General features: G+C 53.0%; 1 protein-coding gene across 2 annotated transcripts in view; it reads right to left on the bottom strand.

The window, feature by feature from the left end:
- Nucleotides 1–2,318: 2,318 nt before the first annotated feature.
- The window catches only part of Sult4a1 (sulfotransferase family 4A member 1), a 22,751-nt gene continuing 6,552 nt past the window's right edge, over nt 2,319–18,517 (bottom strand). Inside the window, exons 2-7 of one of the 2 annotated variants that reach the window (XM_005354428.2) lie at nt 16,159–16,289; nt 14,690–14,770; nt 13,983–14,109; nt 10,506–10,600; nt 6,472–6,610; nt 2,319–3,849 (exon numbers count right to left, since the gene is read on the bottom strand). In XM_005354428.2, the coding sequence (XP_005354485.1) occupies nt 3,737–3,849; nt 6,472–6,610; nt 10,506–10,600; nt 13,983–14,109; nt 14,690–14,770; nt 16,159–16,289 (686 nt within the window). In that variant the 3' untranslated portion in view covers nt 2,319–3,736. The other variant, XM_026782665.1, reaches the window with a different exon arrangement.

The following is an 18,517-nucleotide window of genomic DNA, read 5'->3' as shown; positions in this document are numbered from 1 at the left end:
ACCATCTCTCCAGCCCCTGTGTTAGCTTTTTGAGGCAGGGTTTTTCTGTGTAGCTTTGGAGCCTGTCATGGAACTCGCTCTGTAGAACAGGCTGGCCTCGAACTCACAGAGATCCACCTGCCTCTGACTCCTGAGTTCTGGGATTAAAGGTGTCACCACCACCCCACTTGGGTTTTTTTGTTTGTTGAGTCTCAGACTGGCTTTGAATTCATGAACTTCCTGCTTCTGCCTCCCTACTGATGGCTTACAGGCGAGTAACACTATGCCTGGCTCGGGAAGGTTTTGGGTCTTATACTCAGCTTCCACAGCAGCCTCCCTCCTGGTGGTGGGGACGATTCCACAGAGTGAGAAGTCCAGCATGATGCCTGAGGTGTTGCCTGGCTCTAAAGGGTGGAAGCCTTTTAAGTTCCCAGGGGCTTCAGGCCACCAACCAAACTGGTGAGGCAGGGAAGGAGACCCAGGGATCCTCAGCAGGAGGCGGCAGTGGTCTGAACTTCCAGTTCTAAGGGAGAGTGGACACCCTCTGCTGTTCCCCGAGAGGCTTTCTGGGGTTTTCTTCTGTAAATCCAAGTCAGGCAACCACTGGCCTGAACTCTGGGCCCGGCCACATAAAGAGTTCTATAGCTACTAGCCTATGAGACCTTCTCTGCCTGTCCAACTCCTTACCAGAGCCCAGCTCAGCACCTCAATGCTCCACACCAGCATGGCTCTTCTCAAGATACCTGTCCATCACTCTGTGTGCCTGTCACCACAGCAAGAGGCAGGAAGCATGTGGGAATAACTGGGACCTCCAGGAATGCTTGGAACCTCTAAGACTCAGGCCCTGCCCCGACTCTGTAGCCTGGGCAGTACAGCTGGGATGAGGGGCTTTCACCTTCTCACGAAACTCTCAACAGCCAGAGAAAACAGGAATAAGGTAGCATCTTCCTGATTAAACCTTCTGGGGCTTCCTTTTAGTTCAGAACCCAAGTTCCTATGATCTATGTGAGTGAATGCCTCAAACGGCTCCTGTACAGGATGCCTGGAGCCTACCAGCCCTGCTCGGCCATAACCTCCTAAGCCCAAGTCCTCATGCGAGCTCACTGGAAGCAACATCTACCTTTTCGGAGGTGGGGGATGTGTGTGCTGTGCATAAATGTTTACATGTGTGTGCATGCAGGTGCATGTGTACATATGGAGACTAGAAGTTTTTGTTTTTATCTTTATTGAGCTCTGCATTTTTTCTCTGCTCCCTTTCCTGTCTCTCCTCTCACCCTTCGACCCTCCCCCAAGGTCCCCATGCTCCCAATTTACTCAGGAGATCTTGTCTTTTTCTACTTCCCATGTAGATTCTATGTAAGTCTCTCTTAGTGTCCTCATTGTTGGGAGACTAGAGGTTTACAGCGAGTATTCTCTTTGCTTGCCTGCCACCTTATTTATACGGCAATCTCTCATTGAGCCTAAATCTCACCCACCTGTATAGGCTAGTCTAAGGCTAGTCTAGCTTGTTCTGTGAATCCTGCCTCTGCCTCCCAAGTGCTGGGAATTATAGGTGGCTGCACTCACACACGGCTGGGGATTTGAACTCAGATCTTCACGTTTGAACAGCACAGGCTTTATCCACTTAGCAACCTTGATGCCAGTGGCCCACAACTGTAGTCCCGATCCTGAACTAGCCCTAACTCTCCTCGTTTCTGACTGGAACTAAAGCTCGGAAGGCTGCGTCTTGCTGCCTAGCACAGCACTTGCTACACAGCAGGACTGTGGTCCCTGCCTAAGCCAAAGGGTTATAGGTAGAGCAGGCAATGGAGTCCATCTCCCTGCGTCCTCTGGACTCCCTGATGTGTGTCCAGTTTGGGAATGACTAAGGGCAGACCCTTCTAGGCACAAGATTACTAACCAGAGTCTGCCTTCACAATGGACTTTCCCTCTCTACAGAGGAAATGGTGCCCAGACTCCCCCACCCCAGGACTCGGGGAGATGGCCAGGAAGGGCTGGACCAGGTCAGTCTCCATCCCACCATCCCCTAGGCTGGAGACAGAGGCAGGTAGACTGCACAGGTACAAGAGATCCTCAGAACACCAAAATCTCTCCCCCAGTTTCTTCTTTCTCCCTTCACCCTTCCTTTCACTCCAGGTCAAAGGTTCTTGAAATATTAAATGGGTTTCAGCCCACTGAAGTTTGCACGGGGGTAAAACAACCAAATTCTACTTCATCAGAACCCACCCCACGCTATTTCCCTCTGCAGCCATTCCGATGGGGTAGGGCAGGGGTTGGGCTCACATTCCTTCAAGGAGAATGTACAGGGACCCTTCTCCGCCCAGCACACACGCCACACAAGCAGGGAGGTGTCTTTTATTAAAGATGCAAGCAAGCACAGAGTACCATGTGTGACTCCAGAACATCCATACAGTACTAAAAATAGAAAAATAGAAACAAAATTTCACAGAAAGCAGCCTTCCTTCCCAGACACACAGAAAAGGCGCTGCCATGCCCACCTCAGAGTCATGCACCCGGCCCACACAAGCTTTTCCCTGGACAGAGGTAATGCCAGCTGCAACCAGACCTGCTTCAGAGACCACCCACCACAGGCCCCTTCCACAGCCAGAGTCTCCCACCACCACTCCGGCTCTTCCAAGCCTGATAAAGAACAGAACAAGTTAGTCCCCAGCAGGAATCTGCTGGTCCGCCTCTCATCTGGCCATCACCTGGGCCAAATTTGAGCCAGAAGAGAGCGGGAGTAGGTGTGTGTGTGAGCACATGTGTGTGTGTGTGCGTATGTGTGTGTGTGTGTCTGTGCGTGTGCAGCACATAGGACCATCGCTCCTCAGACACTCTTGAGGGTCAAGGTGCCCACTCAGATGGGCAGGCTTGCCAATCCTATCCACATGGAGAACATCAACCCTGCAGACTAGGTCTCCTAGGTGAGAGCCTTGGCACAGCTGGAGAGCAAGTGACAGCAACTAGGAATTTTAGGACCATGCCATGTTGTATCACTTGCCAGTGGGAATGTATCAGTCACCGCTTTGGGGACAAGAGAAGGCTGTAGCAGATACCAATTCTTGTGTCTGCGGGGACTCTTGACATGCCATCAATGCCTTCAGATGCCTTCTGCAGCCTCAGGTCAGCTTCCCTCCCGGACCTTTCCTTGGGCTCTTCTGTACTAGGCTCCAAGAGCTGCGTGCTGGAGGTGTTTCTGAAAATGGCCTGGGACAGGCCCTGGCTTGGCGGCAGGATGGTTCTAGAAGACTGGCTAGACCACAGGCTAGACCCACCTCTCCAGCCCCCCCCCATGTGATCCCAACCCATCCTTTGATCTCAGAACAAGGTGGGGTGGCTGTGCCTAGAGAGAAAAGAGTACAAAAATTAGAGTGAACCCTGAGAGCTTCCTGCCATCCTGGCACAGCTTGCTCCTGCTCGCCCACGGAAATGGACTTGCATTTGGTTGACGGAGATTTATTTAGATTTCCAGTGAAAAGCGCTATAAAATACAGTGGATAACGTGGGGTGCAGGGCAGACATTGTCGCTGCCTGTGCACGTGGCACGGCCACCACATGGAGACTCAAATGCTACAGGCCAGGCAGCTGATGTGGACAGCATCACACTCCTCGCTCTCTCCACTGGGCTCGTCCCCTGCCAAACGTTTCCACGCAGCTTCCAGAGTGTGTCCAGCAAGGAATAAATGAACGCAAACAGGACTTTTTAGCTAGTAGAGCGTCTGGGGACCGTGAGCATGCAAGTTCGCGGTTTCTGGTATTATAAATAAAAGTCAAACGTGAGGTCACACTTCCCCATCTTCTGTTTATACACTAGATCAAACTTCTCGTTCATGGAGACGGTGAAGATGTCTTTCCACAGCCCGACTCTTCCTGCAACACAGACCAGAGTAGAGCTGGCTGTATCCACCAATTTCAGGACAAAAGGAAGCCTTGGGAATGGATCCGCAAGTTTCCAGATCTGGGCCTAGACCCCTCTGAAACTTGACTTGCTGGGTGGGATGGGCCACCTGAGCTAGACCACGTGAGTCTTGTTTGTGGTGAGACTTGGGTGGAACCAATGTCCCAACGTCCCTAAGACTGGAGGGAAGCTTTTCCTACTCCCACCTTCCGTCAACTGTGCACCAAGCATCACACAGGACCACACCTGTGGCCAAGAGGGACTTCACCTCTTGCTCCGGATTCCAGAACCTACCACAGCAGGTGTTCCCACCATAAACCTGCCAGAGAGGAAGTACTGTGGGCTGAGGGCAGTTCTCTGAGGAGTCCTTGACTCACGGGTCCACAGCACCAATGGCTGTTGGCACAAGAGTTGCCTCTGGGGAATGTGAAAAAGGTAAAAAAATTAAAAAAAAATTAAAAAATCATCCCAAGGGCCAGTAGGAAGTCATCAAAGGTGGAGGATTCTAGAAGCCTAAACTCAAATCAAGTTGGAGAAGGCTTAACATGAATGAAACATCCGTGGCACAAGCTCACTTTTCAGGCTGGACACAAAGTGTGTCATACACAAAAATTCTGTACCGCAACTCCAGAGGGAGTCTCCCCACAGCCCCAGCTGCTGTCCCAGAACCAGGCCAACAACACAGGGAGGATAGGATTAGGAGTTTGTAATCCAAACCTCCCATCCACAGGAGCAGTGAGGCTGGTGTCTTGGCTTTGTGCTTTTAAACAAGTGGGATTGGGGGGAGGGGCGGTTCTGAAGTCAGAACCCTTGGCATCTCCAACAACAGCATCTGCATTTGTCCCAGCAGGACTGCAGATCTGCAGCCACAGCCACACCATAGCTGAGCGAAAACTCCTGACACATCAGGCCTTTCTCTGTGGTAATGAGACATCATCTGTCTGTGTTGGAAAAGTAAAATAAATTGTTCTTGCCACCCTCTAATGATACCAAAGGGACCAAATTAGAAGCTTCTAGACCAACCACACTATAAATATAGTTTTCCACGGTTATTTTTTTTTCCCAGCTGAGAGCTTGTCAGAGGAGTCACCCACCTGGTTTAGGATTTGGAATCAAGACAATTTATGCTGTGACATGAACCAAATCTAAGCAATGCAGCCGGCTCCCCGAGCCCCTGCATCCTCGCCACCTCAAGGCGATCTTCTGAGTAAAGAGGCAATGTGCTAAAAGAAAACAAAACCACAGAACTGAAATAAAGCAAAACCAAGGCCGACGGTGACAGAGCAGACGCCTCTGAAGGAGTGTGTGGGCACTCAGCAGAGCACACGGGACCTGGCGCGCTATGCACAAACCACACACTCATCACATGCAAACCAAAAGGGGGCTGAGGAGGCGGTCACGGACAGGGTTAACGAAATCTGATGAAAGCGAAACTGAAGAACGGCAAATAAACTCAAAATAACAAGTGCCTGAGAAGATGATGCAGCCAGGAGACACGGGATGGGACGAGGGATGCAGTGCGGTGAGCCGCTCTCTGAAGGACCAGTTGTTACGCCTTCACTAGCAAGGCCCTGTACACCTGACCCTTAGCATCTTGTCTTTGGCCTCCAGCAGTTGGGATGTAGAGCAAAGTCCAGAAGCCATAGCTGCTCCACAGTTGAAAGAAGACACATTCCTGGAGGCAGCCAGGCTACAATCAAAGCCAGGATTCTCTCCCCACCTCGGGCACCCTCCCCTCAAGTCCTAAGATCTTCCTTCATAGCTCCTGATCTCCTCAAAGTTTCCAAATCACACTGCTGGTAGCTGGCTTCAGGCCTAGACCATACTTACCTGGAAAGGATTTATGGAACATGGCCACTGCTGAGACATCCTGGAACGTCAGTGCCTGAGCTGCCCCACCGAGCGGCAGCTAACACACACCCTGACGAGCTGGGAAACTGACTCAGGGGCTCTGGGATTTCAACAGTGACCCGGTGACTCCAGTGTGCAACATCGTCCCTAAAGTCTGCCTGCCCACCAACTGCCTCGTGCTCCTAAGGTGTCCCATCTCCATCTGGGCCACCTCCACAGAGCCCTGACTCTGACTACCCATCCTTGGCTGCCCTGAGGCTGGGTCATTTGTCATCTCTGCCACTCGAAACCCAGAAGTCCCCTCCTACACTTGGCCAACATCCTCTGGGTCAGGGAGGGAAGAGGTCATGTCGTCACATGATATCCATCTTCTTGTCCACCCCAGCTCATGAGTAACAGCCACCAGAAGGAAGGCTGCTAAATCAGGGTTCTGCCTGTATTATAAAACACTCTGGCACCACAGCCCTGCCCTGGGTCTGCTCTGTGGGTGTTTTACTTGAGCCAAGGGGAAGAGCCCTGTATGAACACATCTTACCCAGAGCCTAAACCAGCCCCAACAGCTGCTGCCCCCTTGAACTATGGCACCATGTATGCAAGCGGACAGGGCATGCCCTACTCCTGGAACACCATGCCCTCAACAGGCACTGGCCAGCAAGTGCTGCTGCCCAGAGAGAAATTAGCCATTCAGAAAGTCCCTGACAGACAGGGAATACCTGATCAGGGAGGAGGGAGGGGACACATACCCCGGCCCACAGGCAGGGCCTCCGCATTGCAACACTGGTCCACCAGCTGGTGGCAATGCTCGGTCAAGGATTCCAGCTGGGCCTTGTCACAGGACACACCCAGGAATCTGGCCAGCTGCTCCACCATGGTCACCAGGTCCTGGAAGACAAGGACAGACAGCAGAGCAGCCCATCAGAGGCAGCATCCAGGGCACAGGGTTGAGCTGGAAACCACATTTGTGACTTCCTTCCTCTGCACTCAGGCAACCAGTTGGGTAATCAGCCAGGAGGTGATGCTGACTGGGGCACTAGCCTCAAAACCTGCAAGTCATGGATTTGAACCCATGGCTCTGGGAAGAGGAGGGAGGTGTGGGGATACAAGGAAAAGGTCTTGAGAGCTGCAGCTTGTTTATAAACAGCAACCGCAAAGAACATCCATCTCTGGCAAGATCCCGTTGCCACCTAGCTTCTGGAATACACACACACACACACACACACACACACACACACACACACACACGTGCTCCAGTGTCCTGTGCCCCACCTCACCTACTGGAAGGTGGCCTACAGAGTGAGTTTCTGGACAGCCAGGGCTACATGGAGAAAGCCTGGCTTGAAAAAAACAAAGAGGCAGAAGTAATCTCAGGCCCCTAATCTCCATCAAAGATATTCCTAACTACAGGTGAGGTTTCTGGAAAAATCCACAATGCTGATCAGACACTAAAGCAACTGACTTCGGTGGCTGGATATGGTTGAGTGTATCCCTCAGGGAGCACCTGTTATAAGCTTTGTCCTTGGGGTGATGCTGATGGAACCTAAAAGGTAGAAAGCAGGGGCTGGAGAGATGGCTCAGTCAGTAAGCACACACACTGCTCTTCCAGAGGACTGCAGTTCAAGCCCCAGTCCCCATGTCAGGTAGCTCACAACTGCCTTTAACTCCAGCTTTCGGGTTCCTAATGTGCCCTCTTCTGGCCTCCACAAACACCTACACTCATGCTCAAACCCACATGCATATACAGAATAAACAATAAAAATAAAACAACTTTTAAAAGGCAGACAATAGCTGTGTGTTTGATTAAAATGTCACCCACAGGCACAGGTGCTGGAGCTTGGTCCCAAGCTTGCGGGACTGTATTTGGAAGCAAGAGAAACCAGGATGCCTGGCCTAGCTAGAAGAAATAGTCACCAGGGGTGGTCCTTTGAGAGGAACCTCCAGCCTCTGGCCCCTCTTGGCTTCCTGATCTCCGTGAAGTAATCAACCCCTGCAGCATGCCCCTACCCCACTACAGGGTCAGAATCAAATCAGACCATGGACAGAATCCTCTGAAAGTGTGAGCTGAAATACACTCATCCTCCTGTGATTTTTCTGCACACGAGGGCCTCCAGGCTACCTGGAATCTTCCCATGGGTGTGAGGTCACCACCCCGAGATTCTCAGCCATCAGTAGTCAGTGAGGTTATCTGCCTGGTGCCCATTGTGCCCCTAAGTTTTCTCAGTAGGACAGCTGGGTCCCACCAAGTGGTGGGCACCCTCTGTGAGGACAAACTCTATGGCACAAGCCGTCCCTCTGCTTCCCCTGCAACATGTTTTCTGGTATTCATAGGCCCTAAATGCACAAGCCCAGCCTAGAGTCACTGCAGAAAGAACACCTAGGACAGGGTGCCAGGAGGTGGTGGACACCACACCACCACAACCTCTGCTTCGTTCTTCTCTGCTCAGGAGCCATCACCACCAGGGTCCCTTCATAAGCCGGCCAGAGTCCTCAGCATGTTCCTGACCAGATATCCAAAGTCATGTTCAAGCCCACAGAGAGCTGTGTCCCTCTCTAACGCCACCTCCAGTCTGTCTGACCTCTGTCCCAGCCCCTCCCACTAACCATCACGTTCCTCCAGGCACAGTGGGCAGCATGGCTTGGCCCCGGTCTGCCAGGTTCAGAACTTCCAGAAGACATTTGAGCCTGGCTCCCTGCAGCCCAAGGCCTGTGTACTTTTAGGGACTGCAATGAGAAGCAGCAGCTTCCCCTGCTCCAGCAAGGGCCTAAACAGGTGTTTTTTGACTCTCAGTGCCTTGTGGCACTCCCGGTCTTCTTGTAGAAGGGGGGTAGGTGTCTCCACCCTGCAGGTTATTCTATAACTCAGAAAGCAATGGCCTGACACATGAACACACATCCAAAGGAACGGCAGGACAGCCACTGACAAGGTGGCCTCTGAGCAGATGAGAAAGTGGAGAGAGGGTAACCTATGTAGGTCTTGGAAGAACATTCTAGATGGGCAGAGCAAATACACAGGCCTGAAACACAAGCTGGAGGGTCAGGTTCAAGCAATAACAAGGTGGTGGTGGGGATAATGTATTCAGGGACTAGGAAGCACTGTGGAGCTCTGACGATTGCCCACAGCGACATGGGCTGTGACATAATAACGCATTTTAGCACAAGGAGGCACAGCTGCTAGGATGAGGACTTGATGGACAGGCCTGGAAGGGAGCCAGAAGTCAAGTCTGGGATTATGCCTCCGTAACAGGATGGAGAGATGCAGACATAGACAGAAGATGGGCAGACCTGGGCACGAATGGTTGGGGAAGTGTGAGGATTTAGGGACGGAGCCACACAGTGTAAAAGAGACACTGAGAGAAATAAGAGAATTCCACCTGAGCACCACTGGAAGGCAGAGGGGCTGCTGAGGCCATGAAGGGTGGTGTCAGAGGCTGGTTTGGGTGCCCTGAGTCTTCAGTGTCCCTTGGACGATCACACAGACACGTGTCTTGGGGCATCCACAGACAGCTCTGTGCATGGTGGCAGCAGTGCTCCTGACCGGGCCCATGAGTGAGACTGCAGGAGATTGAATGGGAGAAAAGATGACAGACGAGGCCAGGACCGAGGCCTGTGGCATGTGGTCATCTGCAGTTAGGAGAGGCGCTAATGGCAAGGGATTCAAGATAAAACATACAAATACAAAATGAATCTGAGAGAAGGGGTGAGGAGAGATGAGGGTGGCTTCTTGACAGCCAGATAATGAAGAGATGGGTCATGTCGTTAAAAGGCTAGGTGACAGGAACACATCCACCATCACTTCGTAGCAAAGTAGGGGATCACTGAGGATAATTACAGCATAGCACCGAAGTGGTGGGGCAAGGGCAATAAGAGGCATGAAACAGGAAGTGAAGTGAAGATAAGTAAGGCACTGGGAGGGAAAAAGATCAAGGCCAGGTTTGCTCTTGGCCCATTTTAAGAAAGAAACCACTGGGTGATGGTGGTGCACACCTTTAATCCCAGCACCCGGAAGGCAGAAGCAAGTGGATCTCTGAGTTCAGGGACAGCCTGGTCTACAGAATGAGTTTCAAAACCCAAAGACACACAGAGAAACTATATCTCACCAAGAGGCCGAGAAGCAGACAGAGACAGACAGACGACACAGAGAAATATCAGTACACCCACGCATGGCAGCGGAGATCCTGGGAGAGGACGCAGCTATCATGACACTCAATACACTCGCACACACTGAGCGTTCCCCATGTCTACAACCACACCGAGGAGGTGCCAGCCAATGCTAACCTCCTTCCTTAAGCACCCAGTAGTGACAGGAAGGGGGCACCACAGGCTAACTCACAGGTCACAAGCACCCCAACAGTGGACGCAGAAGGCAAAGGGACTCAGCTACTCCAGTACACTGTCTTAAACGGTCACCAAGGTGACGGTACTGAGACAGCACATGAGAGTGGCAGAGGTCCTGACTCTCTTGCTCAGGTCTTTTTCTTGGCTTTCCACATCACACCACAGTGAGCCAATCTGGAACTCGTCCTGGGAACCAACCCATCCAGACAGAGGCCATGCGCTGGACCAGGGACTTGAGTCCAAGCCTTCTCTGTGGCCCACATGCATCCCTGGGCATGGAAAAATTGTGCAGATCCCATGCCACCCTCTGTGGCCTTCTGACTCTGTATAACCAGGCCATGCCTCCACTTGGTTCTAGCACCAGCGGGTCCTGGCACCACGGACAGCTCCAGCACCATGGACAGTGTCCCTCGACACGCTAGGCAGCATCTCTCTGGCTACTCACCCGGTGCATGTCTTCATACTTGAGGAAAAGCACATTTGCATCCATACGATGTTCCCAGAATTCCTGAACATGCTCAAACCAGGATCCATAGCCCACTGTGGAAACAGGGAAAGGGGCACAGTTGGAGAGGGAACCGTGCAGGCGATCATCTTCCCCCTCACCTCTCCCCCTCCCGGCCACGGAATGCCCTGCCCCTACTCAGGTGCTGTGAAGGAAACTGCAGGGTCTCCTATAAGGAATAAACCATCAAAGGCCCTCCCCCCTCCTGCTCCTGCCAACACTATGTCAGTCCCACCCAACCCGAGCATGGATGCCCTGAAGACCTGACAAGGCAGAGGGCCCTGAGGATGTGGTGTGTACACTAGCGCCAATGGGCAAAAACAACTGTCAGAGAAGTCAGGACAAAGAGATGGGTAGGGTAAGCTGCAGTGTGGGGTGCTTAAAGATAGCTCCAGAACAAGGCCCTGCTCCATGACTTCTGGTTGACTCCAGGCATTCCCAGTGAAACTTGTGATCTAAAGACAGATGGGAGCCCCGCACTGTCACACAGGCAACCAACACGTGCCTTAGCACGGCCCTGCCTGGTCAGAGCACCAGATCAAGACTGGGCCCTTAGCAGGCATGAGAGGACTAGGCCTAGTCTGTAGCCTATATCATATTCCTTGTGACAAGTTCCAATGTGCACCCATCTCTTTGGCTGAGCTGTGCAGCCCTGTGATGGTCTTCATGCCACTTGCAGGGGGTTCTGGAGCAGGACTCTGCGAGGCACTATACAAGAGCATCTAACCTGCTGAGCAACAGGAAAGGACCAACTATATGAGACACAGGGTTAGCAAGGGGGCTCCACTCTCCAGGCTCCTTATACAAACTCCCTGGGTAAGGAGTCACCTTGGGGCACAGTGAACCTGCACAGGCACACACCCCACTCCGATGCACCTAGAAGACCTCCGAAAACTCATCTTGGAAAATCTGCTCACTATACATAGAGCTGAGTCTCAAGAAAGGGCAGGGGCAGAGCAGGGCACAATGGGGCCTGGACGTTGATCTGGATCCATGTGTTCAGCTGAAGCTGAATCCAAGCAGATGAAGTCCTGGGGCAGGAGGAAGGCAAGCAACCTAGTAAAAAAAAAAAAAAGCGGGGGCCTCTCCCCACTCCAGGAGAAGACACAGGACTTCCAAATGGTCTGGACCCCATTGGGTCACAAAATGCTGTACAAGGAAGGCCATCAAGGACCACGAACAAAGTTAAGGCATGCTGACTGCTACTAGGGATACCAAGAGTACCCCCATTGCCTCTGCACCTGGGGTCACAGAGGAAAGAGACGCATGTTTTCGGATGGGAGTTAAGCCTCCAGAGAAGGGGCCCTGCCATGACCCCCTGCTTCTCTCTGTACTTCACCCTGCTGAGACCATGAAGCCTGCAGATCCAAGGCCTGCAGGCTAGTATAGCTCAACACAGCCCCTGCGTAGTAAGAAGTGGCCTCTGGAGTACTCTTCACGCTGCACGGGTCAGTGTCTGTCCACAGCCAACACAGTACCTTGTCCACAGACTGTCCCCCATGTACTTGTGCCATAGGGAGACTGTCCACAGAGCGCCACCAGACTGCATCAGTGACCCTGTCCAGAGGTTTCACACAGCATGTCACTTGACCTGGGTGAGTCTCAGGCCACCAACATGCCAATCCTTCCTCACAGTGTCTACTACTCTGCTCTGTCCTCTGCTCTGCCCAGTACCGGGGACATTAAGCCCAGGGCCTGACATGCTAGGCAAGCATGCCCAGCCTTCTTCCTAGTTTTCATTTTGAGACAAGGTCTCTCTAAGTTGAGCAAGCTACCCTCGAATTCACTCTATAGCCCAGACAGGTCCTAAAACTTCCCACTTCCTGCCTTAGTTCCCAAGCAGCTGGGATTACATCCCTGTGCCACCATGCTTGCTAGGAAATAAGGTTTTTTCATTAATGATCCTTCTCTTAGCTGTCACTTTCTCTGAACCTTGGGCAAGGAGGAAAGGCTACCAGGTTGTGGTCACTGAGTGGCTAAGAGTAGAGGAAGGAACATGAGCACCCAACGTCACACACTTCGAGAAGAATACAGCCCAGAGTATTACAAGAAGAATACAGCCTTCGAGAAGTATACACCCCATGGGCTTGACCTCTGAGACTTCCCACTGTGAACAGGGAAACCTGTGTTAGGGAAGACGTTAACAGCTCTCGCTGAGAATACACCAGGCTGAATGTGGCAGACTCTTGCTGTCACTATGGTGACATTCCCACACACCTGTGAGACAAGAATGGGTGCCAGGACTAGAAGATACGATGCGGTGAGCCAGAAGGGAGCTGTTCAAACACCTGGAAGGCTGCAAGAGGCATCCCAATACTACACAGGGAAAGAAGCTGGGCAGGGCCTGCAGAAGGCTCAGGGCCCCTGGGGAACAGGTGCTGGCATTTCTCACCACCCATGTGACCCAGCCCTGGACACAGGGCACAGCTGAAATCATGTCTAAGAGAAGTAAACAGACCACGGGGGGCCTCTGGTTCCTGTGGGTTTCCAACTACAGGCAGTCCAATGTGCCTGATGCAGCCCAGTCCACTCTACGGGACCTCGTCTACACCACTGCCTGAGTAGGGAGCTCCTGGAGGACCCCTGGAGCCTGCTGTACTTGAGGCTTCACTCTGACAAATTCTATTCTCATCTTGCCTCACAGCCTCCCTGCAGGACCCCCAATGAGCCCAGGGCTAGGACTGTCTCAGAGTGGACTAATGAAAGCATGACATAAGCCCTTTCCTATGACTGGGTGCACATCACAGTCCCTTGCTGGCCACAAGACTCAGAGATGTAGGGGTGATGGGGGGGCAGGTGGGACTACAGCCAAAGAGGAACTGCTACAATGGCTCCAAGGAGACAGGTGGCCTGTGGGGTGAAGAAAGACAGAGAAGAGAGATGGGGCTGCTTCCTCCTATAGTCCCTGACTTCCTGGAAGACCAGCGGGGTGGGGTAGCCAGGTCCTGCTCCTCCTGGGTCAGGATAGCATTCAGCCTAGCACACCCTGCTCCCTAAGTGTGCTGTTCCCTGTTACTACCTGGCCTCTGAAGTCCAACCCTCCCCCCATGAGTTACACCCAACAGCATCCTTCACATTGGTCTCTACCATTCACAGCACAGAGTTCCAGGCCTCTGAGTTCACAGTTTTCATTCTCACCTCTTTAAGAACCCAGGCAGGAAGGGTAGGTGAGTATCTGGAACAGCCTGTGGGGGTGGGGGGACTCGGAAGTCCCAGGACCTGCACTGCTGCTTGCCACTTCTAAGATCCACAGCTCCCTAGCCTCGTCACCTCCACCATGTGGTAATAACACAAGCCCCATCTGCATAGTGGGCTCCCAGAGGTGCGGGCGAGGTGCCGTCCCATACTGCACCTTCCAGGAACCCCCAGCGCCGGCTGGTTTTTGTAAGGACGGAGCTCACCCCTGCTGGCACTTACATTTATCGTTCATGAACCGCCGACAGAACTCCTGGAAAGTGCCTCGGTAGCTCATGGTCCTCAGCGAGCGGTGGAATTGATAGTAAGACACAACCAGGTCCTTGGGGTTGCGAGCCATGTAGATGACCTGTGGGTAGCAGAAGAATGGGTCACTCCCCCTCCTCTGGCCCGGGCTCCTCTTGCTCGTTCCCAGCATGGATATGCTCTGGTCCATGGGCCGAGTATGCCGGATATACATGTGACTATCTTACTGTACTACTTTACCTGGGCACTACTGCAATCAGTAGGAGACAGATGCCCTGGTGAGGGCTGGTGGTCTGTAACTTTAAGAATGAGGACAGAGACAAGAACATGAAGCACCATCCTCCAATGTAAGAGAACACCCCTCACACCCTGGTAAGCATGGAGAAAACACTATAGACATGATCCAAGACGGACCCTGGGTCAGGGGTAGAGGCACCTGCCATGGTTTTAGAAGCCTAGGATTCTTTTTCTTTGGGGGGGGGGTGTTTCAAGGCAGGGTTTCTCTATGTAGGTTTGGTGCCTGTCCTGGAACTTGATCTGTAGCCCAGGCTGGCCTCAAACTCACATAGATCCACCTGTCTCTACCTCCCAAATGCTGGGATTAAAGGCATGTGCCACCCCCACCCGGCTAAGCCTAGGATTCTTAATGAGGAAGTGGAGGATGAGAAATGCAGATAGGTTACCTTGGAGTCCCCATTGTGGAGGTCAGAGGGCAGGAAGCGGTAGGGGAGGTGACTCTTGATGAGGCGAGGAGATGTCAGTTCCTACAGAGAAAGATACGGCTGTCATATTCACATACATGTGTGAACATGTGTGCACATGCATGCACACACACACTCCTTCCCTCCCAGGGCCTTTCCAACTGCTCTGGGAGGATCCTGACCAAGCAGGACTCAGTACATGCTCTAACCAGCTATCCACTTGAGCCATCTGGACATGACTCACAGGCAGCTGGATCCCAAAGAGCTGTAATGAGAATCCCGGTCCTCAGCCTTGGGGGCGACTCTTTACAGACATAGGGATTTGGTTTGAGTGGCTGAGAATGAAGAAGGGTCAGCGGGGCAAGAGAAGCACAAAACACAGGTATAAAATAGTGCCAATAAGAACATGGGGTTGTCTAACTTGAAAGCTTCCAGCTACCCTCCACTCTGACCTCAGCAGTCTGGAGGATCACAGAGGCCCTCATCCTGTCAGCTTCCCCTAGGACCATGAGTCTTGGTGTCCATTTAGCCCTCCGTTCCTCTCTTCCTTCTGAAAACTCCTCAGACGTCTGCTGCCTCCTAACCCACTGCCCCCAGCTCTGTAACCATCATAGCTTCCTGTCCGGAGGTGGGAACTGTCAGCTCACTACCGCACAAGGGGCAGCGTGTGGGGGCTCTTAGAGCAGAGACACTGCACACTCCCAGTGTTTCCCATGGCGGAGCCACTGTGACCCGGCACAGACTACAGACAGGAGGGCAATCTGCGGGTGCCAGGCCCAGTTCCGACCAAGAGCAGGAGGGAATCTGCTGCCGTGATATGTGGACAAGCCTCTAGGGGACAGACTCCGAGGGCTCATCAAACAGACAAGCAGGCAGAGGCAAGGGTTGCAAGGCCTGAACTACAGGGGCAGCAGGGGATGGAATGAAAAGAAAGGTCCAGATACCTCTACGGGGCAGAATACACAGAGCCTCTTACTGTTGACACAGGCTCGATCTCATCATTCAGCCCAGGTTGGCCTCAAACTCATGTGCTCCTCCTGTCTCAGCCAGCCCAGTTCTGGGGCAGTAGGGAGAAGCCACCACACCTAGATAATTTCATTTCTGATACCATGGATTTTATTCAATCATGTCCACCCCAGTTCCCTTGACAAATGAGGGAGCAGAAGCCTTCTTCCCTACTGGTAGTCCCTCAGCCAATAACCAATCAATCACATGCAGTTATTTCCTCCCCACCTCCCAGACTCCCTGACACTGACATCAGTCAGTACCTGACTGTCCAGGGTCCTTAAGGACTCAGGTTGAGTTAAGGACTCAGACCCGTCAATTTCTCCCTCCTGGCTAGCTAGAACTTCCTGGAGGCCCTCAGCTGTTGCCATGAGCACCCATGAGTCCCCTGAGAAGGCACTGTCACTGGGCAGGTATAACTGTGGAGCAAGGGGTCCCACGGGTACCTTGATGATGTCCAGCCCCGGCTGTGGGTACTCCAGCACTGGCAACTGTTCATCAATGTTCATCAGGCCAATCTCGTCAGGGTCGGCGCCCTGGCTCACCAGGTAGACCACCTCCTGCAGCAAGCTTGTACCTGGGCGGAGAGGTAGAAAAGGGTGCTCAGAGAAGCCACTGGGTCAGCCTTACCGCCAATGAATCTCCTGCTGCCTGAGAAGCAGGCACAGGACTCAATGAGCAACCCTGCAGAGGGACCCAGAGAGAGCCCCAGACCGAGCGTAAGGCCTCAGCCCACCACAGCTGCCGGTGCCCAGCCTGCAGCTTTCCTCAGCATTCATGGGGGCAGGACAGCTGGGAAAGCAAGCAGGATGTACCTGCCACTCACAGACCATGGTGGGGACCACTCTCAATGGAGGCTTCCAGGAGCTGAACTTTCCATTGGATTCATGAGTGACCAAGCTCAGAGGGGAGGGTGTGGCCTCAGCCCCCACAACTGATTCCTTCATCTTAGTTTAGTGACTACTAAACTAAGCACACAAGCCATCCATGCTCCTGGAACACATTGAGGGAAACCAGCCAATAGGCGCATTCCAGATCATTCCTGGCTTTGTCACTCATGAAACACACAAGCCCTGACAACACACTAGTGATCACACAAGGGAACACAGTGGCAAGGAAAGATGAGCACGTAATACCCAACGTGGAGGACCCAGGATCAGCAGCACCACAGTGAGACTCTGGCTAATCCTTTGCAAAATGAGCTGCAAGAAGTGAGACCAGGGACTGTGGTCACTCACTCAGAGCCGCAGAGGTGGACCAGAGTCTCCCATCTCTCACTGCACCCACCTCTTGGGAGGCATGTGGAAGCTGGGCTCAAGCAGAAACAGAAACCACCTCAGACTACGGCAGCCTGCTCTATGCCAACTGCTCCCTAAGACAGCAGGAGTCGGCCAAGGCCAAGGACAGACCTGAGCCCACACCATGAGCCTTGCAATGCAGACAGGAACCCACCAGAGGACAGTGGCCCACAGGGCTAAGGACCTGTGATTAAACCCCCATCTCCCCAGAGCAGCATGACACAGATAGGTCCCCTGCTGGATTTGGGGGCCGACCCTCTCCTCAGACCCAGGCCCACTGTCTCTGACCTCAGACACTTTGACAACTTCCCATGGTTCACAGCAAGGCCCAGGCAGCAGAGTCGAGCCTCAGCCTTCCCTCGCCGCATAAATGCAGCCTCTGGCATAGAAACAGCGTTCCCAGCCGCAAAGCCTGCCTTCTCAGAAGCCCCAGGCTCACTCAGAGATGACACTGCCATCTGTACCCTCGCTGCACTCCCACCACGCTGAGCCTAGCAGCACCCACTACAATCCAATTGCTGTGCGTGAGTCATGAGCACCATGCTGCCTGGGCTCTGCTGGGCACTCAGTCTGAGCTGGGGTCCCAGGGCCAGGAAGGCCAGCCAGTCAACAGTCATCCGGGAGCCAAGGGAGGCAGGCAGACATGTCTGCAGTTCTCCAGCCTGTGCCCAGGCCCTGTGCCCTCCAGTTCCCAGGGCATGGGACCAGGTACTACCCAGAAAGCTAGGCCAACCTCCCACAAACTCAAAGAAGAGAGGAACACAGCTGGATACACTGTCCCTTCACAGGGCTTTGGTCCCTGTGGCTGGTCCTTCCTCTCTGGCCTTTCCTAGGTAGCCTCATGCAGCCCCATCCACAGTAAGCCAAGTCTTGTGGATAATGCATACATCCCACCAGGCCAGAGAGGTGGCTCCTCTGTAAGAGACCTTTCTCCCGACCTCCTTCCTTTACACGTCTATTCGAATGTCACCCCTCAGCAAATCAGCTGCTCTGTCCTTCATGCTAGTCCTGCTGTGCCAACAGCCCAGGAGCCACACACCCGTGACCTGATCTGAGCTCTAGCCAGAAAATCAATTTGTTTCAGTAGTCCATCCATCCTTCAAGGCCCTGCCACCTAGACACAGTTCACACGCTGAGCAGGCAGGATGGACAAGGGGCAGTGGAGGTAGCAGAAAACAAATCCACCAGGGAAGTTGGGCAGTGGTGGTGTATGCTTTTAACCCCAGCACTCAGGAGGTAGAGGCAGGTGGATCTCTGTGAATTCAAGACCTCCTGGGCTAAAGAGTGGGTTCCAGGACAGGCTCCAAAGCTACACTGAGAAACCCCGTCTCAAAATAAAATAAAATAAAATAAAGTCCACCTGGGAGGAAGTGGCCAGAGCACAGCACAATAACACAATAACACAGCAGTTGTCCAGTAACACAGTGCACAGTGGTCACAGAGAGGGTCCTAGGCCATAGCTGGAGTAGGAAGATCTCTCTCTTTCTCTCTCTCTGTCTCTCTCTCT

This window comes from Microtus ochrogaster, chromosome 15 (assembly GCF_000317375.1).
Source record: "Microtus ochrogaster isolate Prairie Vole_2 chromosome 15, MicOch1.0, whole genome shotgun sequence".
Taxonomy (NCBI): Eukaryota; Metazoa; Chordata; class Mammalia; order Rodentia; family Cricetidae; genus Microtus; species Microtus ochrogaster.
Note: the sequence above shows the minus strand (reverse complement) of the source record. Positions and strands in the feature narration are given on the sequence as shown.